At 39.5% G+C, this 27,697-nt stretch overlaps 1 protein-coding gene across 50 annotated transcripts in view; it reads left to right on the forward strand.

Moving 5' to 3' along the window:
- The window catches only part of TRIP12 (thyroid hormone receptor interactor 12), a 146,098-nt gene that overhangs the window by 108,245 nt on the left and 10,156 nt on the right, over positions 1-27,697 (forward strand). For 20 of the 50 annotated variants that reach the window (XM_082690700.1, XM_082690718.1, XM_082690686.1 and 17 more), the window contains 18 exons: positions 266-419; positions 1,590-1,818; positions 2,126-2,244; positions 4,503-4,710; positions 7,490-7,590; positions 7,811-7,985; positions 9,576-9,717; positions 10,841-11,032; positions 12,300-12,451; positions 13,949-14,121; positions 14,515-14,588; positions 14,671-14,870; positions 15,663-15,790; positions 17,107-17,258; positions 17,922-18,064; positions 19,149-19,305; positions 20,874-20,972; positions 27,511-27,625. In XM_082690700.1, coding sequence (XP_082546826.1) covers positions 266-419; positions 1,590-1,818; positions 2,126-2,244; positions 4,503-4,710; positions 7,490-7,590; positions 7,811-7,985; positions 9,576-9,717; positions 10,841-11,032; positions 12,300-12,451; positions 13,949-14,121; positions 14,515-14,588; positions 14,671-14,870; positions 15,663-15,790; positions 17,107-17,258; positions 17,922-18,064; positions 19,149-19,305; positions 20,874-20,972; positions 27,511-27,625 — 2,713 coding nt within the window. The remainder of the gene's footprint in view (positions 1-265; positions 420-1,589; positions 1,819-2,125; positions 2,245-4,502; positions 4,711-7,489; positions 7,591-7,810; positions 7,986-9,575; positions 9,718-10,840; positions 11,033-12,299; positions 12,452-13,948; positions 14,122-14,514; positions 14,589-14,670; positions 14,871-15,662; positions 15,791-17,106; positions 17,259-17,921; positions 18,065-19,148; positions 19,306-20,873; positions 20,973-27,510; positions 27,626-27,697) is intronic. The other 30 variants (XM_082690735.1, XM_082690687.1, XM_082690707.1 and 27 more) reach the window with 3 other exon arrangements.

Below are 27,697 nucleotides of genomic sequence, written 5' to 3' on the forward strand. Positions count from 1 at the left end.
TCTTCCATCAGGAATTGATCTGTATTTATATCTCCAGGGACCTTATAGAGTCTGTGGTGTATAATTGTGTTTAATTAAAAATGATTTATTAAATGAATGAGTTTTGTCTTGGCCACACTGTTAAATCTTCCATACTCTTTTACTTCACCATCTGAAACCTGATGAAATAAATATGTAAGTTAGCATTTATGGAGGGTCCCACCGTGTCTTAAGTTAATAGATTTCTCCATGTTTATATTCAAGGTTTCTCTCTCTTTGCTCTCAGGCAGCCCATCAGGTCGGTGAGGATGAGATAAGCTTGTCCACTCTGGGACGAGTTTATACTATTGATTTTAATTCTATGCAGCAAATCAATGAGGACACGGGAACAGCACGTGCCATTCAGAGAAAACCTAACCCCTTAGCCAATACTAACACTAGTAAGTACTTTTGAGTTAATAGTACTGTATTGTCATATGAATAATATTTCTCATGATAAGTCATTATTTCACTGAGTGTCTTTATTAAGATTAAAACCATTGTGTAGTGGTAATTAATTTGTTTTTTTTTTTTGTTTTGTTTTTTTTTTTGTTTTTTTTTTTTTTTGGTCATGTTCTAACTGATGCATGAGCCAGCACTGCTGACATGGGACCTTCCACATTTTTTTCCTGGTCTGTGATTTTGTAGTGTCCTGGGCTCCCGCTGGAATTGGCCTCTGTTGTTTTTTGTTTTGTTTTGTTTTTTAAAATCTGATCCTCTTATTCCTCTTACACATTTAGATCCACACACACCTATCTATCTGCTTAGTTCTTTACAACCTTTTTTGTTACACGTTCCTATCAAAATTCTCTTCTTCGCTAATGAAGAATAGCTTTTTCTGTTTAGGTTTCTGACATTTGTCTCTGTCCTTGGGGATTCAGTCTCTCGCTTTGCACCTCTAGTATAGAGTGTAGGGGTCAGTGGACTTCTGAGAAGGGCCGGATAGTAAATGTTTAAAGCTTTATGGATTGTACAGTGCCTGTACAGCATACTGCCATTGTAGCGCAAAACAACCATATAAAAAAGAGAAAGAAATGTATGTGGTCATGCTCCAGTAAGATACCCCCCGCCCACCCCCCAAAATAGAGGAGCTGGGCCAGATTGGGCCTTTCGACCATACTTTGCTTACTCCTGGTCTAGAGCTTACTTCCTTATCACTTTATTTCCCCTGAACCTTGTTTCCTCTGAGAAAAGCCACAGATCATCTTGTTTTTCCATAGCTTCTAGTCACATACCTACTGTCCATTTCGTGAACTTTGTTTATTTCTTACCAGTGGTTTAGCTGGCTAATACTGAAATATCCATGGTATTTTGTTGAACACATGCTATTAAAACAAGAGGTACACTGCGCTGATACCTTGTTCTTTCTAGCTGGCTCAGTTTTGCCTTAATGCTGCCTTTGGTGTCTTTGTGGATGCCAGGTGATTACATTACATAAGTTAAGGTCTTCTTTTTTTTTTTTTTTTTTTTAAACATTTTAAATAATTACAGCAAGTTGAAGGCTCTATTGTTTACTTTTTTGTATTTGTGAGGTCTGTAAGTTTAGAATTGGACTTTTTTTTTTTTAACAGGTGGATATTCAGAGTTAAAGAAGGATGATGCTCGAGCACAGCTTATGAAAGAGGATCCGGAACTGGCTAAGTCTTTTATTAAGACATTATTTGGTGTTCTTTATGAAGTGTATAGTTCCTCAGCGGGACCTGCGGTCAGACATAAGTGCCTTAGAGCAATTCTTAGGATAATTTATTTTGCGGATGCTGAACTTCTGAAGGATGTCCTGAAAAATCATGCTGTTTCAAGGTGTGTTCATGAAAATAGTAAAACGTTGTAGAAATTCAAGTCTCTGCAAGTAATCTCAGCAATCTTTCAAGTAATAATGTAGAAAAAAATTGCATAAAACAGTTCATTTGTAATGTCTCGAGGCCTCCATTGTCTCTTTATATTTATGCACACCTTGAGAAAGAGAAATGCAGACATTAAGCATTTAAGACAAATTTCAGTTGTTTTCACAGTGAAAATATATTGCTCTCAAAATTAAAGTAGTATGGCCAAAAATAATTCTCAAGTTCAGACAGATGTTTTATATGCGAATGCTTTCTTTTTTTAGTCACATTGCCTCCATGCTGTCAAGCCAAGACCTGAAGATAGTAGTTGGAGCACTTCAGATGGCAGAAATCTTAATGCAGAAGTTACCTGATATTTTTAGTGTTTACTTCAGAAGAGAAGGTAATGTCATTCATGATAATTAATTAATGGTTAATCTTTTAGTCTAAATAGTATTTCAGTAGCCGTATAGCTTTAATTTAGAATAAAAATTAAGCTTCAATCTTTTACATAAGAAGTTTTGATGCTTGTAACTTACGTACATCTAAGTGTGTCTTCTGTAAAATCTGTTAACTGATGTTGTGTGAGATTAACGGGCGGATGTTAAACACTGTTATGTTTTAGTGATCTGAGTGTTCATGGGCCAGAAGCGATCCTTGACGTTCCTTTTCATGTGGATAATGTGCACCTGCCCATAGAATGCTTGAAAAAAATCAAGAGTTCACTTGCTTTCCCAGTGAATCCCATTAGTAGATCAGAACACTAGTAAAGAGGATTGTTATTAACTTCCTTGGGTTTAGTCTCCTAATTTGAGGAATTTGAACATGGATGTCAGTCTTGGAGACATAGTACTTTTCCATTCTCTTTTTGAAGATCACAGAGATGAAATCGTATTGCTCATTTGGGTGTTTTATCCTTTTCAAACATGCCAAGATATTAAAGGAGTTTTTTCTCATCAACAAATCTCTTTATGGCTCTTTTGGTCTTTGAAGATACTTTGGTCTTGTGTGAGGACACAGGAAATAATGGTGTTTTACCCTCAAGTAATCCTTCTTAGCTTCACCTTCCATCTTATCAGCAGTCCTGGTTCTTTCTGCATATGGTCTATTACCCTTCTTTCATCACCTTACACTGGCTCTGTTTCTTGTCACATCTCAAGAGTGCTGTAGTCATGCTAGTGTCAGAGTATTAAGTGGAAAGAGGTCTTCACTATTTCTTACTAGTTCTGTTTTAGTTTTTTTAAAATCCCAACTCTACATATTTACATGAAACAGAAGGCAAACTCTAACTGTCGTTAGCAGATGGGTGCATTTATGAATAGATACTTCTTTGATCACATAGATTATGTTCTTTTTAGCCTTGGATTATTTTTAATTTGCATTCTGTGTTTTGGTTTTCATGGTCTGTATTAGTTGTTGTTTGCTTTAGTATTACCTTTCACATCTATTTCATCTTTCTGATTTGGAAGTATATCAGAATATGTCTTTTTCTCACAGTGATTTTTTTTTTCTTTTTACATTTACAGTATCACTATGCCATCAGATTGGAATTTCCATCCCTCCAAATTTACATAGTAAATACAGTATGAAGTTTATGGAGGAGTTTTGATTAGTTCTCTAATTTGCATCTGGCTAGATAGACTATTCTTTTAGGTTCCTCTTAAATGTCATTTATTCCTGGGGACCTCACCTTCCTTTCAGAGTCTGTAGGGTCCCGATTGCTGTGTGCTCTGTCAGAACTTACTTTGTAAAGGGCAGATTATTTTTTATTTATAATTTCTTACATTGTTTTGTTTTGTCCCCGATAACTGCCTGAATCCATTTTTCTCATCTGTTGCCATATTCTTAGTATCTAGCACCCAGTCTGTCATGTTACTGCTGTAGATATTATTTGTGGAATGTGAATGCCTCAAGTTCGAGTTCATTCAGACATTTTGTGTTTTGCTGTGTTTTTGTGGTTTTTGTTTGTTAGTTTGTTTTAAGAATGCTGATGGAAAGCTCTGGACTGTTTCCCAGAAAAAAAAAAAAAAGTGAATGTGTGAACATACATTCATACATACCTTGGCATACAGTTGTTCTTGGCAACTACCCCCCACTCCCCACCACCACTGTCCACCATGTGCATTCTCCTGTGGTTCTAGCCCAGATGTGAACCTCTGCCTTGTAAGTTGCTGTTTAGCTCCCCTTGTCTCCTGCGAGGTTGTGAAAAATCACCATCCTTGGATTGCTGGTGTTCTCTTTTGGCCAGTGGTGTTACTGTGATCTTGTCTCACTGTGCATTTGAAGTCAGCTTAAAACTGTAGTGAGTCTTTCTCTCCTGGCTATCAAGCCACAGGAGCACTACTGCATTTTTGTTGTTCATTGTTTTTATTATGGTATTTTGAATTTCCAGTAGAACTTTATGTGCAACTCTGTTAAATTTCCTGTGATCACATTTTGAATTTAGATCTCTTTATTTAAGGTTGAATTTGCCTCCTACTTTCCAGAATGGAGTCAAGTCCAAAACCCTGGCACCTAAGTCATCATGCTCCACCCTACCCCCACCCTCATTTGCTGGATGCTTTTAATTCATTCCCCGTGAATCAGTGTTAGCATTTAGATTCTGTAATCGTGGGGAAGTGGTCTTGGTTAAAACTGACTGTTAAATCTGTTACTACATAGGTGTAATGCATCAAGTAAAACACTTAGCAGAATCAGAGTCTTTGTTGACAAGTCCACCAAAGGCATGTACGAATGGGTCGGGATCCTTGGGGTCCACGACGTCAGTCAGCAGTGGAACAGCCACAGCCGCCACTAACGCCACGGCTGACTTGGGGTCCCCGAGCTTGCAGCACAGCAGAGATGATTCTTTAGATCTGAGCCCTCAAGGGTAAGTCAGAGTTTTGTGCTGATTTTTATGCTCTTTACCTTTACCTGTGTCCTGGTACCTGAGATTCACACAGGGAATAAAATGGTAAAATATTAGAGAGGACACTTTGTGTTTTCCCATCCTGTTTAGTTCGATGTTTAACAGGCATGGGAAGAGACCGAACACTTATGGGAAAGCCACTCTGTTGATTCGTGCTTAGGAACCACAAGAGATGCTAGGTATTTCCTGTGTCATGTCAGGGAACTGAGGCTCAGGCAACTTTCTGAGTGAATTAATTGAGAAGTCAATGATGAGTAGTACAGTGTCACACATTTACTTTACAGATGTAGGATTTGAACCCTCATATTTAATGGCATATTTACTGCACTGTTGCATACATACCAACTTCAAGACATCTAGATAGTGAGATAGAAATATTAAACACTGGAGTTCTTTGAACTCTACAGGAATAAACCTGATTTCCCATTAATTGGCAAAGGGCAACTTTGCTCTTAATAAAAGAAATTGGGAGTTCTTAAAATAGGTCTGCTTCCACCTCGCTACCCCTTTATTGTACTGTGCTTCTGAGAACATTACCAGACCCTCATTTTAGTTTTCATTTTGTTGTGATGAAACAAATTACACTCTGAAAGTGTTTTTGTTTCTTTGACATTAGAAACTCAGTATTGCTATATGACGCATATGATCAACAGATTCAGTTCTGGAATTCAGAGTGTAGTTAGTGTAATACTCCTTCCTGCTCCTTTTAAGGTGTAACATAGATTTGGGTAAAACATACTGTACTTAATAAGTGAGGTCCAAACATTTAATCCTGTCAGCTGCAAGGTGGTGTTGTCCTAAGAAGCTTATCTCGCTCAGGATTCCAGCTCCTTTTGGTGCCACCTGGTGGCACTTGTCCTCTCTAGCTTAAATAAGAATTTTGGCAATTCTCGGACGTGGGCTGCAGATTGAGACTTCTGACACAGTGGCTGTTATTTTAGGAAGCTGCTTAGTTTGGGTGATACCTATGTCAGGGGCCCAGTCCAACGGGATTGAGCCTGGGCAATATACTGGGGATCCTTCACCTTCTCTCTTTTCAAGTTGGATTTGCCTTGCCTGCCTCTCTTTTCCCTTCCTTTCCAGAATGACTTCTTGTCCCGGCTGCTGTAGTAACTTGTGTTACTGCAGGGTTTCACTCTCTAGCGCAGGCGTGGTGCCTGAGACATCAGGTGCTTGGTGAAATGTGATGTAGCTCAGACAAATGCAGTATTTCTGAGCCGCTTAAAGGAATTAGAGTTCATTATAGTTTCTAGAGTTGAAAATTCTAAAAAAATGAGGGAAAACTTCTAAAGTTTTAAGCAGTTCCATTCCTTTGTAATATGCTTTCAAATAAAGAAAAGTTCATGTAAATTTGTGAAGGGGGAATCATTTAGTTGTGTTTGAAAGTTCATTTGTCCTTGGGGTGCCTGGGTGATTCATTTGTTCAGGTATTCAACTCTTGGTTTTGGCTCAGGATCGAACCCCATGTCAGGCTCCATGCTCAATGCAGAATCTGTGGGAATATTTCTTCCCCCCCCCCCACGCCCCTCCCTCACCTGCATTCTTTAAAATTAAAATTCTTTAAAATTCTCACTCTTTAAAATAAATAAATCTTTAAAGAAAAAAGTTCACTTGTCTTGATTGTGAAGCATAAACATATTAGTTTGTGATCTTAATATACATATCAGATGTTAGAAGTCCTTTAAAGGGTTTTTTATTTTTGTTTTTCTGGGGTTTTTTTGTTTGTTTGTTTGTTTGTTTGTTTTTTCTAATTTTATTTGGGTTGCAGACCAACTGAACCAGAACCTTTTTTTTTTTTTTTTAAAGATGTATTTATTTATTCGAGAGAGAGAGTGCACTAGCACAGGGTTGGTGGGGGGAACAGAGGGAGAAGGAGAGACCAACTCAAGCTGACTGCATGCTGAGCGCGGAGCCCAACACAGGGCTCGAGATCATGACCTAAAGCAAGAGTCGGACACTCAACTACTGCCCCACTCAGGAGCCCGAACATTTTTTCCATATTAAGTAGTTTTGTTATTCTGAGAATCTATTGATATTTCAAACTGCTTCTACTGTTGTTAAGAGTATTAAAAATAAGACAAAGTCTGTGTATGTTCTGTTTCAGGTATTCTAATTCAAAACAGGTTATTAGCACTATGACTTAATAGATTTGTTTATAGGTAATTCTGAGTAAAAAAAAAAATCACTAAACTATTTATAAATGCATTCATTTAGGATGTTACTATATTACATACTATGAAAGTACTTTGGGTAGTATCAGGAAAGTATCTTTAACATTCAGAGTCCTGTTGTATATGTCTTATTCTTGTCATTTAACTTAGGGAAGAAATATGATAATCAGATTTAACATTCTTTTTCTAGTTTGATAGCACAGTTCTTTTTAATATTGCTTCTTTGCATCCTAAATTTGTTCTTTGTACTTTTCTGTATGTGTACAAAATTTTATAGTAAGAGTTTTAACACGGAATTAATCAGATACTCTATTTGGTTTTACTTTTTTAAGTAGTTCAGTGTAGTCAAATAAGCTCTCTTTCTGGATTAATCATTTTTTGTGTTTCTAGACCTCTAAACACGGCTAGTGCAGAGTCTGCATTAAATAAGTAATCATAAAATGAAGAATACCCTTTTGTGGCAATATTTCACAACTCCTTGTTTCTGCCATTTTAGCTTGCTTTTCAATGAGCGATGATAATAAAGCGTGGTAATTGCTAAACTTATCCCATGTTTTCCCATGTGATAGTCGATTAAGTGATGTTCTAAAGAGAAAACGACTGCCAAAACGAGGGCCAAGAAGGCCAAAGTATTCACCTCCAAGAGATGATGACAAAGTAGACAATCAAGGTAATTGCTTTGGTAATGTGGTGGGCTGCAGAGGGAAGGACAGTAGCAGTGAGAGGCATGTACTTCTGAAAGCTCTTGACAGCTTTTAAGCACACCTGGGTTTCCTAAACAGTTGTTTCAGTAAATTCATCTAGTATTATAAACAGGAATGTTAAAATTCGGTTGGTTTTTCATCAGTATGCTGAGATGACTTAACTCTCATTACCGCTTCTTTTTATAGCTAAAAGCCCTACCACTACTCAGTCACCTAAGTCGTCTTTCCTGGCAAGCTTGAACCCAAAAACGTGGGGAAGGTTAAGCGCACAGTCCAACAGCAACAACATTGAACCAGCACGAACTGCGGGAGTTAGTGGTCTTGCCAGGGCGGCCTCAAAGGACACCATATCCAATAATAGGTGAAGTGGGGGAATTCTGTATTACTTTTGTTCTGAGATTAGTGAAACACTACATTCTTGCAGTCAGCACATTTACTACGTGGAGATGAAACAGAGCCTTTCAATTTATGCTCAGAAATGGCATTGCTCAAGAATGGAGAAGATTTTTTAGTTTTTGAACTCTGGCTTTTTCCTAAATTCAGTCACACTTCAAAACCATTTCAACATTTCTGGTTGGGAGTTAACATATGTTCAAAACAAAACATGGAACCTGTTCTTTAGTTTTGTTCTAGAGAAGGGAAAGCTGACATATTTTGTATGCGCGCACACAGACTCCCCCTTCTATGATACCCTTCTTTCCTCTACCCTTCACAGTGGAACTTAAGGACCCTAGAGTGGAGGCTTGTTTGGTCTAAGCTATTTAGAATTGTATCAGCTAAACTTTTTCACATACCAGTCTTTGGCTGTTTTTTTGTTTTTTTGTTTTTTTTTTTTAAAGATTTTATTTATTTATTTGACAGAGAGAGATCACAGTAGGCAGAGAGGCAGGCAGAGAGAGAGGGGGAAGCAGGCTCCCTGCTGAGCAGAGAGCCCGATGCGGGACTCGATCCCAGGACCCTGAGATCATGACCTGAGCCGAAGGCAGCGGCTTAACCCACTGAGCCACCCAGGCGCCCCTCTTTGGCTGTTTTTGTTTTGTTTGTTTGTTTTTTTAAAATTTTTTATCTTTTCAGTGTGTGGCTTTGAAAAAAAAATTTTTTTTCAGCCCTTCTGAGTTGTTTTATTTAGTTTTTTGGTCTCTGGTTGTAACACCAACAAGAATTACTTCCTCTGCAAAGAAGAAATTTTTAAAAATTAAATGCAACTGGGTTAAGAGATAGGCTTTGGGGCGGGGGTGAATTTGTTTGGTTGCTTTCCCAATTTTGGTTACTAAGAAAATAAGCAAATGTATATCTAAAGCCATCAGAATTTGTAATTTAAATAGCCACGTCTCAGCTAATAGCACAGGTGCAGGTTCCTGGCCTGTAGTTCTTCAGTTTAGTTCTCCAAGGAACAGGATAAAGGACAAAGCAGGTATGTCTGTACCTAATGAAGCAGCCATGTAGAGTTGCTTTCAGGCCAACACTTAGGGGTAGAGTTCCCAAGAAGTTAGAACTTTTTGTATATTCTTCATGTAATGATCTGAATTATAGTTTAAGTACATGAGCATTTCTCTACTATACCTTAGCCCATTTTGAAAATGACACTTAGGGGCGCCTTGGTGGCTCAGAGGGTTAAGCCTCTGCCTTCAGCTCAGGTCATGGTCCCGGGGTCCTGGGATCGAGCCCCGCATCAGGTTCTGTGCTCAATGGGGATCCTGCTTCTCCTTCTCTCTCTGCCTGCCTCTGCCTACTTGTGGTTTCTCTTTCTGTCAAATAAATAAATAAATGATCAATCTTGAGGGTGGGTGGAAAGAAAGAAAATGACAATTTGATTCATCTGAATTTTAGAAGCATAGGTGGAAAATAGTTTTAAGTGTAGCAGCTATTTGCCTTTGATGTGGAGTTATAATTGAAATCCTTTCTATACACGGAGACTGAAATTAATATCTTTTTTTTTTCCTTCTTGCAGAGAAAAAATTAAAGGTTGGATTAAGGAACAGGCGCATAAATTTGTAGAGCGTTATTTCAGTTCTGAGAACATGGATGGAAGCAACCCTGCGCTGAATGTCCTTCAGAGACTTTGTGCTGCAACTGAACAACTCAACCTCCAGGTATCACATGGGCCGCACCGTGTTGGTCCTTCGTCATCTTTTCCAGCATCTCTTCTGTCTTTCTGTCCTTTCCTTGATGACTCTGACTTTCCATGAATTTTGTTGTCTTAGATCACCTTTTTCGCCAGACATGTACCTTTAGCACTGACTTAGCTGTAACTTGTCCATTGACTTTTGTCCTTCATTATTTTATCATTAACTATACTAGGAATCTCATCTTTGACTTTCTTCTCTTCTCATCCCCCCTCCTTTTTTTAAAGACTCATTTAGAGAGCACATGCATATGAGTTGGGGGAGGGACAGGGCCAGAGGGCCAGCAGATCTCAAGCAGACTCTGCTCTGAGCGTGGAGCCCGACGGGGAACCCATTCTCACGAACCTGAGATCATGGTATGAGCCCAGATCGAGTCAGAGGCTCAGCTGATTGAGCCACCCAATCTGTCACATTAATATTTCTTGACAAAAAAAGAAACTTGAGAGAAATGTCCCATAGGTACATCTCAACTGTGGGTATTAGAATTGATGGGGGACCCTCCTTAACCCCTCAACCACATGGATCTGATAGTACTTGGATAATAATAAGCCTTTTATATTTCATCTGATTCTTAGCCTGTTTACATTTTTAGTGTACTTTGAGTATTTCGAGTAGTCAAGAATTGTCCATTTCATCCAGGTTTTAAATGTATTAATTTAAGGCCATACTTTATATTCTTGTTTTATCTTATCATTGTGGTATTCTAGCTCTTTATCCCTCAGTTTGTATTCTCAATTCTATGTCTCATTTATTTATTTATTTAGTCTCTTGATTTCTTTTATTATTATTTCTTTATTTCTTTATTCAACATTGGCTGAATGCAAGACTTTCCTTTTTTATGCTAGTAGTATAGATGCTGGTTTTCTTCCATGAAACCCTAACATTTCTGACTTTGTGTGTAAGATCATAGTTTCCAAGGTTCTACCAAGAATGCATCACTCCCCCCACCTTCTTTTTTTAAAAATGTCGAGTATGTATTCAATTCCTTTTGGGGGAAATGTGCACTGTGCATTTAGTTTAAGTCAATATAAATAATCAGTACAGATAAATCAGTATATCATTATAAAAATACTGTTCCCAACTCTTCCAGGTGGATGGTGGAGCTGAGTGCCTTGTAGAAATCCGTAGCATAGTCTCAGAGTCTGATGTTTCATCATTTGAAATCCAACACAGTGGATTCGTGAAGCAGCTGTTGCTTTATTTGACATCTAAAAGTGAAAAGGATACTGTGAGCAGAGAGATCAGATTAAAGAGATTCCTTCATGTATTCTTTTCTTCACCAGTAAGTTATCTCCTGATGCTGATGATTCTCTGTCATCCTGTAGGAATCACTGGTCACTGATGGGTGTATTTTCACCTTAGTAATTTCCTTTAGGTGCTGGTCAAGATATTGAGGTCAAGTTTCTGGCTTCTGATACAGTTTTAGATTTGGATTTCTTGGTCTTTTATATACCAAATATACTAGTAAAGCAACATAATTGTGATTTAATGGCATACGTGCTATATTTTCTATGGCCACTGTATCTTGAGTCTTTGTTTGTTTGTTTGTTTTGGTAAAACCAGCCATTAGTAGTCTCTTGTGAATATATTTTATTCTCAATATTTGTTTTTAAACATGTTGTCAATATATATATACATATAGGGAAATATGGTAAAATAGCTATAGCCATGAGAGAGGATGTATATACGTTTCCATTTTGCGTATAAAGTACAGTATTAACAATTTTATTGGAGTGTTCGCAATCACCATTTATAATCTGGATTACCAAACCTCTGAGAAGGCTCAGAGAGGCTGCACTTCCTTCAGCCTCAGTAAGAGCGAGAATGTAACCGTTCTTGGACACTAGTGACTTAACATCATTCTACTTACTGCAAAACAACTTGAGAGAAGTCATCCTCTGGATCATCTGTGTAGTAGGACTAAGGGTAATTCTATGTGTTGGTGAAACATTTGAGCACTTCCTGTATTCCTGTATGTTGGTGAAACATTTGAGTACTTCCTGTATTGTTTTAACTTGGGCTCGTAATGCAGACTTGTTATTTGTTTGAGATGCATTAGATGTGTAGCAGTACTGGATGTAGTTTTATACCATGCTTAAGATTAAGTACAGGTCTGTAATCTCCATGCAGCTGAATGGGTTTCAGGAGTTCTACAGTACAGTACGTATATATTGCCGGGTTCCCAGTGGATTCTAAATAGCGCTCCATGAACGTTGAATATTTTTGCAGGAAAGCATATGGATATTCCTGCTCAGTTCAGGTAAATAAAGACTGCAAAGGGCCTCATGTCTGAGTCAGAACTCTTTGCCAATAAGTTGTGTTTTCTAGCCTTTTTGGACTTAGGAATTAAGAATAAGGGATTGTGGACCTGTACAAAAAAAGAGTCTCTTTGAAATAATTTAGATGCAAATAATCATTCCAACCAAATCTATCAAAAGAGAATAGAGGAATGGTTCTCTTCTGTAAAACTGACCGTTAAATTTTCTTGTTGAGGAGTGTTCCATTTTCAAGAGGCCTCGCTTAACCTGTTGGTTTATTTATAACTTTAGCTTCCTGGAGAAGAGCCCATTGGAAGAGTAGAACCAGTGGGTAATGCACCTTTGTTGGCATTAGTTCACAAGATGAACAACTGCCTCAGCCAGATGGAGCAATTTCCAGTGAAAGTACATGACTTCCCCAGTGGAAATGGGACAGGAGGCAGGTAAGGATCAGTGCCTGGGTGTGCCCTTGCCATTGGACTCTGTGCTTCATTTTGTTGAGGTAAAGTGCCAAGAGGTCTGGTAACATCTTCATCTGCTCTAAGACCATTTGACTATAATGACTGAAGAAAAACACTTTTTATCTTTAAAATCGCCCCATGTGTTTTAAACATGTTTTGGAAATACATAACCCATTGATTGTGTTGGTGAGCTATAATAGGCTTAGTGTTCCTTAAATTGATAGACTTTAATATATACGGCTTCTGTCTGTGAATTTGTAGATAGGGATAATAAAATATTTGCATTCTGTGCAATAATGTGATATAAGTGGTTATACCTTTGATGGGTTTCAGCAGATAAGTGTATATTTTGAAGTTTTCTTGTTTTCATTAAAACTTCTGCTTTTTCCATAATACAGTAGTTTTGCTGGACTCATGAAATGCTATAGAAAGAATTCACTGTAAAAGTTAATTATGGTATTTTCAGGTTGTTACAAGGTTTCTGGAATATTATGATTAGAAGCCTACAAAATAAGAAACTAGTTTAGTTTTAAAATACAGTCTGATGTGTTTTGAAAACATTTAAATTTTTTATTGAATTAAAACGATGCATTATTGGACAGATGAAGGGATCCGTGTGGGCTAGGGTTTTTTTCTGGCTTTGAATATTATTATAGAATGTAGTATTCAGTTTTGATCATTATCCTGTCCTGGAAAATTTTACGGAATATGGGGGCATTTTCATCTGTGCCTGAGAAAATTACAGTTCTTTATTTTTACCTAGATTTGTATTTTTTAAAATGTATGTTTACATATATGTGTGTAAATGTGTGTGTGTTTATGTGTACGCACGTGTGTGTATCTCCTGTCTAATGAAATATTCTTTCCCATACTTTTATTTGCATGCCTTATAGAATCTTACAGATAAACTGCATTTTAAGCCTGTCTGTGTCTCACTATTGTCAGCCCTTTCCAGAAGTGAGCAATTAAATATCATTACTGGGTTAGACTGGTGTAGCTATCAAACTGCTTCGTTCAAAAGACTGTAGCAAAGTAAATTTTAAAGGTTAGTTTTTAAAGTAATTTTAGAACTGTTTGAAAGCAAAAAAGAGGGCTTTTTCCTTTGTTTTAAAAGCCATAGAATTTCGTTAGGCTGTGGCAAAATACTGCAGAAGTGAGCAGGCTCAAATGGTTGAGGAATTTCTAGTCTAGAGAAATAGTTAAATCTCAGTGGTGAGGATTTCTGCTCACATCGGTTTCCGGTATGATAGAGATAAAATGATAATTTAATGTTTTCACATGCATGCATACACACCGTCTTTGATTTCTTACTTTATAATAACTTTCACTAAGTAACTTGAATTGCTGGCTTGACTTGACATAGCTGGTAAGTGCGTGCTTATTTTGTGTCTTAAGAAAATGAAGTTTGTATTGTCTTTTGTTTGTATTATGTTGATTTTGAAAATAATAGAATAACTTTTTTTCACAAATTATCTTGAGCTTTTCTCTCAACAGAGGATCACAGGCTTTAAAATTTTTCAACACACATCAGTTAAAATGCCAGTTACAAAGACATCCAGACTGTGCAAACGTGAAGCAGTGGAAAGGCGGGCCAGTCAAGATCGATCCCCTGGCTTTGGTACAAGCTATCGAGAGATACCTTGTAGTTAGAGGTACTTTCCCTAGATGTGTGTTTTGTGTTTGTGCGTACATTGGGCTGGGACTGTTAGGAGATGTGGGAACGATTTCCCTGCTTAGGGCTGCTTCTGTTAAAACCTAGCATTGGGAGCTTGTGTTCTAATCATTCATTTTTACATAGACTGTGGAAGTGTAATACACTTCCGAGGGGTTGATGGCTGACTTCAGTGATGAGTTCATTTATCGTGTTGGAACATAATGCAGTAGAAATGATGCTCTGAAGGTGACAATTTTCTTAGCTGCTTCTGCTTCATAGGTCACAGTGTTAAGAGTATGTTCTAAGAGTATGTTCATTTAACCAGTACGCGTGGGCTTTTCTTAGCCACGGACAATTGCTTGGGAGTTTAACGGCCTTCTTGGGTCTTCAGGGTATGGAAGAGTAAGAGAAGATGATGAAGACAGTGATGATGATGGCTCTGACGAGGAAATAGACGAGTCTCTGGTAAGGCGCTATTCTCACTGTGTTGTCATGCACACGCGGTTCAGGGCCTGGAGCTTAAGTGGGTTTTCTTTGCTTCATTCAGGCCGCTCAGTTCTTAAATTCCGGCAATGTAAGGCACAGGCTACAGTTCTACATTGGAGAGCATTTGCTGCCGTATAACATGACCGTGTATCAGGCAGTCCGGCAGTTCAGTATCCAGGCCGAGGATGAGCGGGAGTCCACGGACGACGAGAGCAACCCTCTGGGGAGAGCGGGCATTTGGACAAAGACTCATACAATATGGCAAGTCCAAAACTGACTTTTTTTTGCTTTGTCATCAACTTCCATATGTCGTTCCTGTGTTTTGGAATTCATAGTAATGACTGGCTTACATAAGGAGAGGGGGCCCAAATCCTACATTTTATTATTAAAAGCCGCTTTACATATTTTATCTGTGTGTACGTGAATGCATGCATGTGCATACATGTGTACGTTTATATTTGCCTTCCTTAAGTCTCCTGGAAAACGTACTCATGGGCAATAATCACAGTATACGTCAACTTTTTAGATTCATTTCAAGTCTTTAAAGAAGACAAAAACCTCTTTGGAAGATGACATTCTTTTAGGTAATAAGCTTGGCATCTCTGAGCCCTTAGAGGCATTTGGATGCAGCTTTCTGCATTGTTTGTGAATGTCTTCTACTTAGATTTAAAGAGAACCAATCTTCAGGGCACCTGGGTGGTTCAGTCGGTTAAGCAGCCGACTCTCAATCTCTGCTCAGGTCTTGATCTCAGGGTTGTGAATTCAAGCCACATAGTGGGCTCCACTTAAAAAACCCCACAAAACTACAGAGAGCCATTGTTCTCTGAACCAACCCTGGCGTTCCTCAGGTGGCCTCTCCTGGGCCAGTGCACTCTTTGTGGTGGTTTCCTGAAACAGTGCCTGGAGAATTCTCCAAACCCATAAGTAGGGAGAAACAGGATAGATGTCAGAGTTCTGGTAACTGTGGTGTCTCTGGGTCACACTTCAGCTCCTGTAGAAGAGTTTGTATTTTTAAAATTGACATTTAGTTTACATACTCTCCAATCAATTTAGGTACAAACCCGTGAGAGAGGATGAAGAAAGTAATAAAGATTGTGTTGGTGGTAAAAGAGGAAGAGCCCAAACAGCTCCAACAAAAACATCACCTAGAAATGCAAAAAAGCACGATGAGTTATGGCATGGTAAGTTGGTCCATGGGAGGGGAAAACAAATTGCCACGGGGCAGTAGGTTTCTTGTTGTGGAAGTTTTAAAGGAATGATTTATATCTAGCAGTGAAACCCTTAGATATGATACAGAAAAAGTGAATGTACCACAAACGAAAAATTAAGTACCTGCAAAATTAAATTTTGGAAGAAAATTGGGAAGAACTCCTACTGTTCTCATGACAAATTTATGTTTTCATGAAGGTTAAAACAAATTTCGTTAGTAGAACACATTTACTAAAGAAGAGACTGATGGTGGTCAGGCAGGCCCTCCATTTTGGTCATTTGTTATAATCTAACAATTACAGAAGGAATGAGAGGTTCTGCCAGGTAGTGTAATGACTGCAGAATGGAGTAGTGCCCCCAGTTGATCTCTTTTGTTTTGTAGCATGGAAGCTATCAAGCTTCCAGTCTCCGTGTGCTCACCCACCCCCGTCCCCCCATTTCTGTGAGGGTAGCAGTGCTTTAACATTCGGCTCAGGGTCCTTCTTGGAGACCATCTCTATCCAGGAGTTCCAAACAAAATGGTGTCAGCTACTGGATTTTTTTTTTTTTTGTCCTCAGAAATAAGGGCATTATAACAGTGTTTTGTTTTCTTTTCAGAAAACTTAAGTTCTGTGTTTTTTTGTTGTGTGTGTGTGTGTTTTTGAGTTTTTTTTGTGTCTGTGTTTTTGGTATTAAAAATTGCCCTTTCTTTTATGATAGCAATAGTGTGGTAATTTTTAATTCCTTTGTTTGGTAAAAGTAAATGGCAACAGTTTGAGCCCCTGCCCCATGCCCAAGCTATTACTCAGTGAAATCTAAGAATCGTAGATCCCCTTGGAAACTCTGTCTGTCCTATCCTTGGCCTCAGATTAAATAGCCAAATCTTCTATCAGATTTACAATTGGGAATATTTGTCTGTTTTACATGGTCATTTTAAGGTGGTTATAAAAATTTAAAAATCCATGTATAAAACTAAACTTAAATTTAAACATTCTGTCTTTATTATTCTCTGTGGCCGTTTTATTGTTAGTTGTTTCTTCTGTTGAAAAGAAGAAATGGGAAATGAGTCCATTTTTCTCCTTTACAGTTTATTGGGATATGGGAGGAAAGCAAAATTTTCATAAGCTTGTATGATGTATGTGTAAGATAAAGGGAAAAATGTTGAAGCTATCAGTACTCTGATAGGATGCCAAACGGTAGATCTTCACAGCTTGTGCTTACTATTTTCGGGGGATAAGAAGACACTGGCTCCACTGGCACAGCCTTTCTAACTTGGGTCAAACCTTACCTTTGATCTTTTGCCCTCTAGATGGAGTGTGCCCATCGGTATCAAATCCTTTAGAAGTTTACCTCATATCCGCGCCACCTGAAAATATAACTTTTGAAGACCCATCATTAGATGTGATTCTTCTTTTAAGAGTTTTACATGCCATCAGTCGATACTGGTATTATTTGTACGATGTGAGTAATGTGGCCTGCTTATGGAGTTTCCCATCGTGTGTAGTGCGTGACATGTTACCCATGGTTGATGGCTTTTTCTGTCTAGTGGTTGATGAGTTTTTGTTGTACTAGAGACAGCCATAAGGATTCTGTTCAATGTAGGGGGATCATAGCCCAGTGAGATATAACATACTCACCAATGGGAGTTTCTCCTGCACTTTCTGTGGCTGGCCTACATTCCTGGATGAGTGTTCTTCCTGGCTGTAACTTTATTAAGTTAGGCTACAACATGAAGAACGATTGTGAATTTATTTATTTATTTACTTATTCATAGAACTGATAGAAAAATTTCATCATTCTACATTTAAGCAAAAGTTCATTTGTCCAAGTTGATAATAGAGAAGAATGACAGAATTGGCCTCACACAAAACATTAGCTGCCACCTCAATGATCGGATCAGTACTAGCAGCTTGTACAGGTTGTGGTATTTGAGATCTGCATTGTAGAAGTTGTCATTTAGGTTGAGACACTTGAGTGAGGAGCTGTATATCGTATGTTGGGAACCAGGTGAAATCCAGGCCCTCTGCATATATTTTTGAAGATAAAGAGTTAGTGGATAGCACCCTAATGTTTTACTACATGCAGACTAACTTTATTTATTTATTTATTTTCAACATTTTACAGAACGCAATGTGCAAGGAGATTATTCCAACTAGTGAATTCATTAACAGTAAGTTGACAGCAAAGGCAAATCGGCAGCTTCAGGATCCATTAGTAATCATGACAGGAAACATCCCAGCATGGCTGACTGAACTCGGAAAAACCTGGTAAGATGAGCATTTCTGAAATGATGTCTCGGGAGTGTGTTATTGTTGCATGGGTATTAATATATTTTGTCACAAAAACAGTCTTCACTGGACCTACTTAAATGTGTTTAAGTAACATCATATTTGATCACAGCTTACTTAATATTTAGTGTCACTGCCTGTCCTCTAGCTGGGGCGAATACAAGGTCTACTTGTGACAGTATGTGTCTAAATATATGACACAGAAAAGTATGCAAGGATATTTAAAGAGATTTAAAATCCTCTGTCTTCGTAAAGTTGGACTCCAAAGGTATATATATAGTTGGTTGATTTTCTGAGCCTGTTTGCATCTAGACTTAACATTCTCAGAGACCATAGAACTGTACCCCCCATCAGTACAGTAGTCAGTAGCCACATACATCTGTTTACATTTAGCTCAATGAAAAGTAAATTAGAAATTAGATTTTAGTCACATCAGCCACATCCTTATGTGGCTACCTGTATTAGAACAGACGTTGAACATTGGCATCACCACAGGAAGTGTTTTTAGCAGCTCTGTGTCAAGAACTTCCAAAATCCTAAATCAAGAGGCAGCAGTAGGACCTGTGTCCCTGTAGGGATCCTCTCTGGAAATCAGCATGGCTGTTTGGTAGGTTTGAGTGACTTAGAAGTGCTAGAGCTGGAGGAAGACCATGAGCTAGTAATGCCATTATTATTATTTGTGTGTATGTGGTGTGGGGATGGTTTGACAGTGTCATGAAGCAGTGATCGTATTTTAAAAACAGGGTTTTGCTGGTCAAGTCAGACTTCCTAAAAGTCTTAGGGTAGATTAAAGATAATCTTGAATAGACCTGATTTAAAGTATAGGATTTTTAATAGTTGAATTTCATATTTCACAGCAAAAGGTACTTTTAATGCATTATTGATCCCTTAGAAATTTCATACAAGAGTTATGAAAATTCTTCCAAATTAGTTTTGCCAAGACCGTTTTTATTGGTTCTCTTAAAATTCTTCCTCTGTACCATAGTAACAAGTTGTTTCTAATGTAGTGGTTTGTATGGTTTGTGATTCTAATTCAGATAATCTGTGTCTCATCTTTTTACAGCCCATTTTTCTTCCCATTTGATACCCGGCAAATGCTTTTTTATGTAACTGCATTTGATCGGGACCGAGCAATGCAAAGATTACTTGATACCAACCCAGAAATCAACCAGTCTGATTCTCAAGATAGCAGAGTTGCACCTAGATTGGATAGGAAAAAAGTAAGTTTCTCCCCCCTAATATGTAAAGGTAGACCGCATCGAGCTTTTGCCAGTAACGGGAATGCTGGAGCTGAGGCGCGTGGGAGCAGTGTCTGTGGTGTGGAACCGTCACACGGTCGCTGCCGTACCTCTGCTAGTCTGTCTTCTCTGGAGCAGCCAGGGTTTCCTGTCAAGTCTTGGAACCAGGCTCTCTGTGATTCTTTTTCGTCCCACAGTTAAGAGTCCTTTTTTCCCATTTCTGGAGTAATTTCTCCAGTTCTTTTTTCTTAGTTGCCATAACTCTCGTGCCTAGAAAGAGTCCTGTCTTCTCCCACCAAGGCTTTTTCTTTTTAATTTAGGAGCTCACACTATAGCCTCCCTTTTATACTTGATCCGTGTGCAGTAGTTAGAATTAACCAGATGCACTTTAGTCCCTTCACACATCACTCTGATCAGAGGTGACCAAAACAGGATTCTTGATGGGATTTCTGGCTCGTGCCTAGTTAGCCCCTGGTTGCTGACCTCCATTTCCTGGGCTTCTCACCTTGGCTTCACACTCAGAGCTCTGACCACTCCACTGTGAGCCATTCCAGCGGCGACCCCATCCTCCATTTGTGACGCCACTGCCTTTTGCTTCTGATGTCTCTGTTCATCTTCCTCTTTTCTTGCTGAGGATTCTTACTCGTGTGTCTTTTGAAAACCTGTAACTCCAAGACTCATGAGAGCCACTAGTAATGACGCGAAAAGAATTAGAAGGAATGAGAAGCAAAACAAAAATTACCTTATACTTTTTGTTTGTTTGTTTTGCAAAGCCTTGCTATTTCTATCTTTATTTGTATCAGTAGGATTGTGTCAGTGGCAGTGTTGGTAGATTTGGAAATCTAGCAGGACATGTCTCGTCCCCATGAATCTTGTTAGTAGATGTTTGTAGTTGTGCTTGTAGGATCTCTGCAGGTTGGGGCCAGGAGGTTTCAGCTCATCTGTCTCACCTGTCCCTGCCACACCGATCTCTCCATGATGTAATTGTAAGTGTGCCCAGGGAGAAGCCACATAGCTGCAGCCCTAACTTGCACTGGTGTCTGGCAAGGTTACAGAGAGCCTTTCTTCTCCACCTGAAATTTTCTCAATCGTGTGTGTGTCGTGGGCTCAAGATAATACTTAGACTTAACTTGTAGCTTTGTTGTCCACGTTCATAGCAACACAGTTGCTTCTTAGCCTTTCCTGACATGTGCTTTTCTAGAAATGGTCTTGGGGCGCTCCAGTGGCTCAGCCAGCTCAGCGTCCGCCTCTTGGTTTTGGTGGGGGTCATGATCTCAGGGTCGTGGGATCAAGCCCCACACCACTCCATGCTGGGCATGGAGTCCACTTAAGATTCTCTCCCCTTCTTCCTCGCCCTCTGCCCATTGCCCCACTCAAGCAGATGCATGCACACTGTCTCATGGGCTTTCTCTCAGATAAATGAAAAATAGTATTTTAATGGTTCCTTTTTTTTTTTTTTTTTTTTTTTGCACTCCAAGAAATGCCAGCTGTTTATTATAATAAAGTGTAACACAAGCATTGTTTCCTCACATTTGTGCTTTGTTTTTCAGCGTACTGTGAACAGAGAGGAGCTGCTGAAGCAAGCGGAGTCTGTGATGCAGGATCTGGGTAGCTCCCGGGCCATGTTAGAGATCCAGTATGAGAATGAGGTGAGCTTACCAGCGTGGTTGGTTTTCGACTTCATTTGTGCCTTCAGTAAGACTTTGTTGGTCCTCTGAAATTCTAAAAGACAATTGGGAAATTAATCTAGAAATTGGAGATTTGCTCTGTGTAGGATGATCTTGGAAGGCGGAAAACCCTCCAGTTTCCAAGATTAAGATGTTTTTTTCCTGCATAAGAGCAAACATTTGTGTAATTCTTAGGTTGATAAAGTGAAAGGATGTTTTAAGCATACCTTTCAAAATGTTTGAACTGCTTTAAAAAAAAAAACAGCAGATCTAACCTGTATAATAAATGTACACTTAAAACATGTACAATTCTAGTCGTACAAATTCTCATGTCCAAATGTATTCAGTCTGAAACCATTATCACATCAACATCAAGAAAACATTCCATCACCCCAAATTGTTCTCCTAGATCACTTTGCCCTTCGCCCCTCCCCCTGCCTCCTGCCCCCAGGCAACCATCAGTCTTTTTTCTGTCTTGCAGTTCTGTCTTTTCTTACAGTGTTCTAGTAGGTATGTAGCCATTTGTGTTACTCTTCTGTTACTTAGTACAGTTCTTTTGAGAGTCATTAAAATTATTGCATGTATCTGTATATTTCCTTTTATCACGAATAGTAAGAGACTGTTACATAGATATTTAAGGAAATGTTTCATCATTAGGTGATGCACAGTTTAGTTTCCAGTTTTTGACATGTGTGAATGATGCTGCTGTGAACATTGGGTACAAGTCTTTGGATAGACACTTTATCTTAGGTAAATTCTTCAGGGATGAATTGCTGAGCTACTTACTTAGTAAGATCCATTTTTACTTGGTGAGAAACACCACAGTTTTCCAAGTAGCTTTGCCATTTCCTATTTCCACCAATGATGGAGCTTGTGAGTTTCGGTGGCTTCCCATGCTCACCAACTCTCGGGTCTAGTTTTTTTAATTTGGGGTATTTTGGTGGGTTTGCAGTAGTATCTTACTATGTTCTGTTTGCATTTTTCTGATTTCTTATTCCCATTTGTTTTACTGGCCATTCATATAGCGTCTCTGGAGAAGTGTCCATCCACATTTCCAGCATCGTGTTTTATGATTAAGTTGTTACTCTGGATATAAGTACTTTATGAAATGTCTTTGGAAGAGCAGACATTTCTAATTTTGTTGAAATCCAGTTTATCAATTTTTTTTCCCCCTGGTCGGGGCTTTTTTTAATCCCAAGAAATGTTCTCCTCACCCTTGGTTTTCAGAGATTCCCCCCGCCCCCCCCCATGTGTTTCTCTAGAAATTTTAGAGTTTTGGCTCTCATACTTAGGTCTGTAATCCATTTTTAGTTATATATAGCATAAAGTAAGGGATTAGGATATTTTTCCTTTTTTCTAAAGATAGGCTATTTCATTTTCCTAGCACCATTTGTTTGAGAAGGCATATTTCTCCCATATTGAATGACCTTGCCTCCTTTTTGAAAATGAGTCGATTGTGAATATTTAGATCTGGATTTTCTGGATTTTCTGTTCTTTTTTGTTTTTTAAGCTGTCTTGATTACTGCATCTTTTTATAGTTACTCTTGAAGTCAGATAGTGTGATTCCTCCAACTTTGTTTTTCTTTGTCAAAGTTGTGGTTATTACTCAGTCCCTAGTATTTCCGTGTAACTTTAGAATCAGCATGTCAGTGTCTACAGAAGGTCTCCCAGGATATTGATAGGGATTATATTGAATTTTGGTCAGTTTGGGGAGAAAATTGACATGTATTAGTGTTGAATCTTGGAGTTTATGAACACCATGTAGACTTGCATTTGTTTAGATCTTTTTATCTCTCAGTTTCATTTATTAACAAGTCTAGAGGTCTTTCATGTGCACATTTTGTTAAAATTCTCCCCAAATATTTCTTGTTTTGTGATGATGTTGAAAATGATACTCTTCTTATTTTCTGGTTGCTATTAGTTTGTAGAAATAGTTGATTTTTATATCTTCACCTTATTTTATGTTGATTTTTATATCTTCACCTTATTTTTTGATAATTTTTCGTTCTAATAACTTTTTAATAGATCATGTAGGATTATTGCAGAACCCAGACTTGGGAAGCTTAAAGGGCTGGATAGTAAAACATGCAGGGGCTGCGGGCCCTACACGGCCCAACACAACCACTGCATTTTGCCTTTGTTGTACAAGCAGGAAAGTGGCCGGAGATGATACTTACATGAATGAGCCTGGCCATGTTCCAACAAAATTTTATTGTCAATGAAATTTGAAGTTCATCTAATTTTCACATGTGGTAAGATATTATTCAAGATTTTGCAACCATGAAAATTGTAAAAACCACTGTTAGCTTGCAGATGGTACAAAAAGAGGAAGTGGACCAGAGCTATAGTTGGCTCACCTGGGGTGTTGGACAGTCTTGGCAGCTGTGGAGAAAAAACACATTTTTACTTACTTTCAAACCTTTCTCATTTCTTTCTTTCTTTCTTTCTTTCTTTTAAAAGATTTTATTTATTTGACAGAGATCACAAGTAGGCACAGAGAGGCAGACGGGGGTGGGAGGGGAGCAGGCTCCCTGCTGAGCAGAGAGCCCAATGCGGGGCTTGATCCCAGGACCCTGGGATCATGACCTGAGCCGAAGGCAGAGGCTTTAACCCACTGAGCCACCCAGGCAACCCTCATTTCTTTCTTTTAAGGCACTTTTATATTAAACAGCCTGGACCGGCCCTCAAGAGATTTCAAATAATGGTTTTCTCTGTGAAAAACTCTTGAGGGTACTTTTCCTCCCTCTTTCCCCTCAATATTTTTAAGACAAAACTTGAGAATGTTTAGACGTCTAAAACTCATAAAGACCTAAAATTTCCAAACCTTCTATTACACTGATTATAATAGCCAGTCACTCTGCCCATCAGTTTTCTTGACTATAAAATGTGAGGTAGAGTACAACCACTAACAATCTGCAGTTTCACCTATGGTTATCCAAGGAATTTTAATATGAGTGTGATTTTTCTTAGGCTTTTTCATCTCATTAAGACTTTTGAAAAGTTAATTTGAGAGTATTTAGTCATCAAAAGTAAAACTTGAAGTCATTGTGATCTAGGAAGTCGACCATGTGCTAGGGATCCGGGTTACAGCAGAGTTCCTGCAGTCAGAGGTGTAGTGGCGGGAGGGGGTGGTGTGCAGCACAGGACAGAGGTACAAAGGACCCAAGTCCTACCATCCTAGGAGCATGTGAGCAGGTTCATAGAGTTCGACTGATGGAAGAGAGCAGAACTAGGGGACCAAAGGCTTTGGGTCGAGCAAAGGATTGGGCTTTGTGGCAAGTAGCAGAAGCGATGGGGCAGAGGGAGATGGAGTGGAGGCCTTGGCTGCTGGATAAGAAATTGGCACGCTCTTTTGAAGCCACCCTGACCGTGCCTCTTACTCAGAGATACAGTTCTTCAGATGTTTACATGTGCGTTTCTTCTTAAAACTGCAAGACCTCTGCCCCAGGTGACTTCTTTTCTTGAGTTTATTTTTAACTTTAATTTTTACTTTTTTACCCCAGTACATTGTTTTCTTGCCAGGAATGTCTTTCCTTCCCTCTCGCATCCTTCATGGTTCTGTTCACATTGCCTCTTACATGGAACTTAAACAAGTTCACGATAGCATCACAGTGATTGCGCCACAGGTCATCAGGACTGAGTTACTGATGTAGAAGTCTTAATTTAATAATCTCCACTGCTGAGTCCTACCCACTAATTATGGGAAAGATTCTAGGACGATCATTGGGGAATAGGGCTTGGGAGGAGTACTGACTTTTTAGATACAAGGGGCCTTCGGTTGTAGAGCAGATTAAACCCTACAGGTCTGGAAGTGACCATTAGGAAGACTCCAGAGTAGCTCTAGAAGAATCCGAATTCGAAGTATCAAATCCAGATGGGCCCCATCTTGAATAGGGATGATTGGTAAACCAGTGTCTAGGCTCAGAGCCTAGCTGGGGCAGCCAGCTTGGGTTGGCTGGGGCTACAAATGACCAACCTCCAGGAGGGCAAAGTGTTAGGAGCGGGGACTCTGGAGCCTGGCACCAGCGCTGCCTGACCATGACACTGGGCAGTTCTGTAAAGTCCTTGGTGATACCTCAAGAGGGGCAGAAGAGATGGACCTTTCTCATCCCATGTTGTTAGAATGATTAATGGTAGAACATTGTCCTGTTGTAAGTGCTGGTATGTGTTAGCTTTTGAAAGAGAAAAACTCAGTTGTCAAAATTCATTTTTCTGTGTTTTTACTCCTAGTGCTTTATGCTTTTTCTCCCCCCCCCCCTTTTTTTTTTAAGAAATTATTTATTTGAGAGAGAGAGATCACAAGCAGGCAGAGAGGCAGGCCGTGGGGCGGGGCTGTGGGGGGGAAACAGTCTCCCTGCTGAGCAGAGAGCCCAGTGTGGGGCTGGATTCCAGGACCCTGAGACCATGACAAGGCCTAACCCACTGGGTGCCCCCTTTTCCTTCCTTTAAAAACAGATGAAGCAAAACCAAAGTACTTACCTTTCTAGTGGAGTGGCTGAGTAGAACAAAAGCCTGAAAAGATAAGGTTGATCGTAGCAGGGTGGCTGGCCAGCCAGGTAACAGGGTGAATTGCCAGAATAGCTTAGACTACCTCCTTCCACACCTCACAGATTTGCTGTGATGACATGTTTACAGTGATACTAGTGCAATTTGATATTTTAGGTCTGTTTTACCTTTAAAAATAACAGCCCATTCCTTGGATGAAGGAATTAAACTGATCTGATTTGTGATTTCCATTTAGCCTAGGGTTATTATGCTAAAAGGAGAAAACTTAAGTGGCTCTAAAGCACCATCTGCTGGATATCGGATGTTACTGCAGTTTTTTTTCTTGGCTCCTCTTTTTTCCTTTCCCTCCTCCAGGATTCAGTGGTGAACAAAGTATATACAGAATTTCTACCACCACAGAACTTCCCCGCCCCCCCGCATATTTACGCATATGCGTATGATGGGTCACATGATGAAGAGAAAGAAAGGTGGATTGGCATGGGGGAAAGGATAGGGTGGTTAAGAGGACATTTGACAGGCAAATCATTACCATTTAGGGAAGGGTTTTTCTAGCGAAAGAACAGAGAAGCAAAAGCCCTGAGGCAGATTCTTGACCCTTCCACAGAATGACCAGCCAGGCTATGGGAGGGGTCACCCAGGCAGTGCAGCCGGGGGAAGAACGTGAGCTTTTGCTCTGAGTGAGATGGGAGGCCTCTCGGCATTGTGAGGCTAGACAAGGAGATGCCAGGAATGCAGGTGCAGAGAGCATGCAGGAGACTCTAGCAGTAGACCAGGAAAGGGACCAGGTCAGAATATATTTTGAAGGGGAGCTTACAGTGTTGAATGATGGGTTGGAATGTGCAGAGTGAAAAAAAGAAAAGCCAGGGTGGTGTTGGCGGGTCCAGAAGGTGCCACCACATCCAACCTGGTATGTTGCTGTTTGCAAAGTTAGAGTGAAATACTTGGTGGATTGGATCTGATCTTTAAACTAGTTTGGATACTTAAAAAAAGTAACTGTGATAATGATAAAATAATGCCCATTATCTGCAAATCATCTCTAAGTGAACTCTAGTTATCTTGATCAGGATAATGATTTGAGGTGGCCTATAAACTACTATATTAACTTGTCATAAGCTGCATATCTAAATTTATGGTCCGAGCTGGTCAGACCTTTATAGAACGTGAAGGAGTGACTAGGCTATGAGCATGGACACGGGATGCCTCTCATGGAGCGGGGCTTTTCGTTCAGAGCCGTACAGTCACATCCAGGCTGGTTTTAAAATACCAGTGTCCAGGCTTTAACCATACTTGTCAAGCGAGAATCTTCAGGACATGCTCACCAACTCCATGCAAACATACTAATAAAGCTCTCAGGAGTTTCTAGGGCGCCAGGGGGCTTGAGAAGCACCGACGTACTCCCTGAGGCTAAGTTAGCCCGGGGGGTGTTCACATGGGTCTGACCTTCCCTGGGCCCTGTGTTCTTCAGCAAAGCAGTGTTCGGTGGCTGTTGTGTGTCCAGGTACTCTTGAGGGTATAGAGGTGAATTAAAGTTGCCCTTGAGGGAGAAATGCAAACATAGAATGAAACTGTGGCAGTGTGAGGTGATGTGAGAAGTCGCTGAACAACAATTTCTGAAGAAAAGGGAGCAGAGTCCCTGTGCTGAAGAGGAGGCTTCTCTTGAGACGACATTTGAGTTGGTTTCAGGGTAATAGCTCACCCGAGAAGACTCTGGAAGGAGATCATCCTCAGACAAAGCCTTCTTATTCGCCAGGGGTGCAAGAGCTATAGCAGTACTGTTGTCAGTGTAGAAGCCCGCAGCACACAGTGCGAATGTGAGGGTCTTGGGCAGTAACAGATAGTGGCTCGTTCTTGTTCTGGGGGACCAAGGCTGAAGGAGCCTGATCAGGACAGTTGGGGAAATGGTGCATGAAATAAACAGTTGCTGCTAGTATCCATATTGCAAAGAGGTTGGCCCAAGAAAAAGACAGCATAAAGTCTGAAAATTTGAAATTGTTCTGCCTTTGTTCTTTTGTAGGTTGGTACAGGTCTCGGGCCTACACTGGAGTTTTATGCACTTGTATCTCAGGAACTACAGAGAGCTGACTTGGGTCTCTGGAGAGGTGAAGAAGTGACTCTTAGCAATCCAAAAGGTAATATTAATGTGTGAGGTTGTCAGTTTGTGCTTTAAACGTGAGGTAAAAGGGCCTTTATAATTCATAAAA

Source organism: Mustela nivalis (genome assembly GCF_964662115.1).
Source record: "Mustela nivalis genome assembly, chromosome: 11".
NCBI lineage: Eukaryota > Metazoa > Chordata > Mammalia > Carnivora > Mustelidae > Mustela > Mustela nivalis.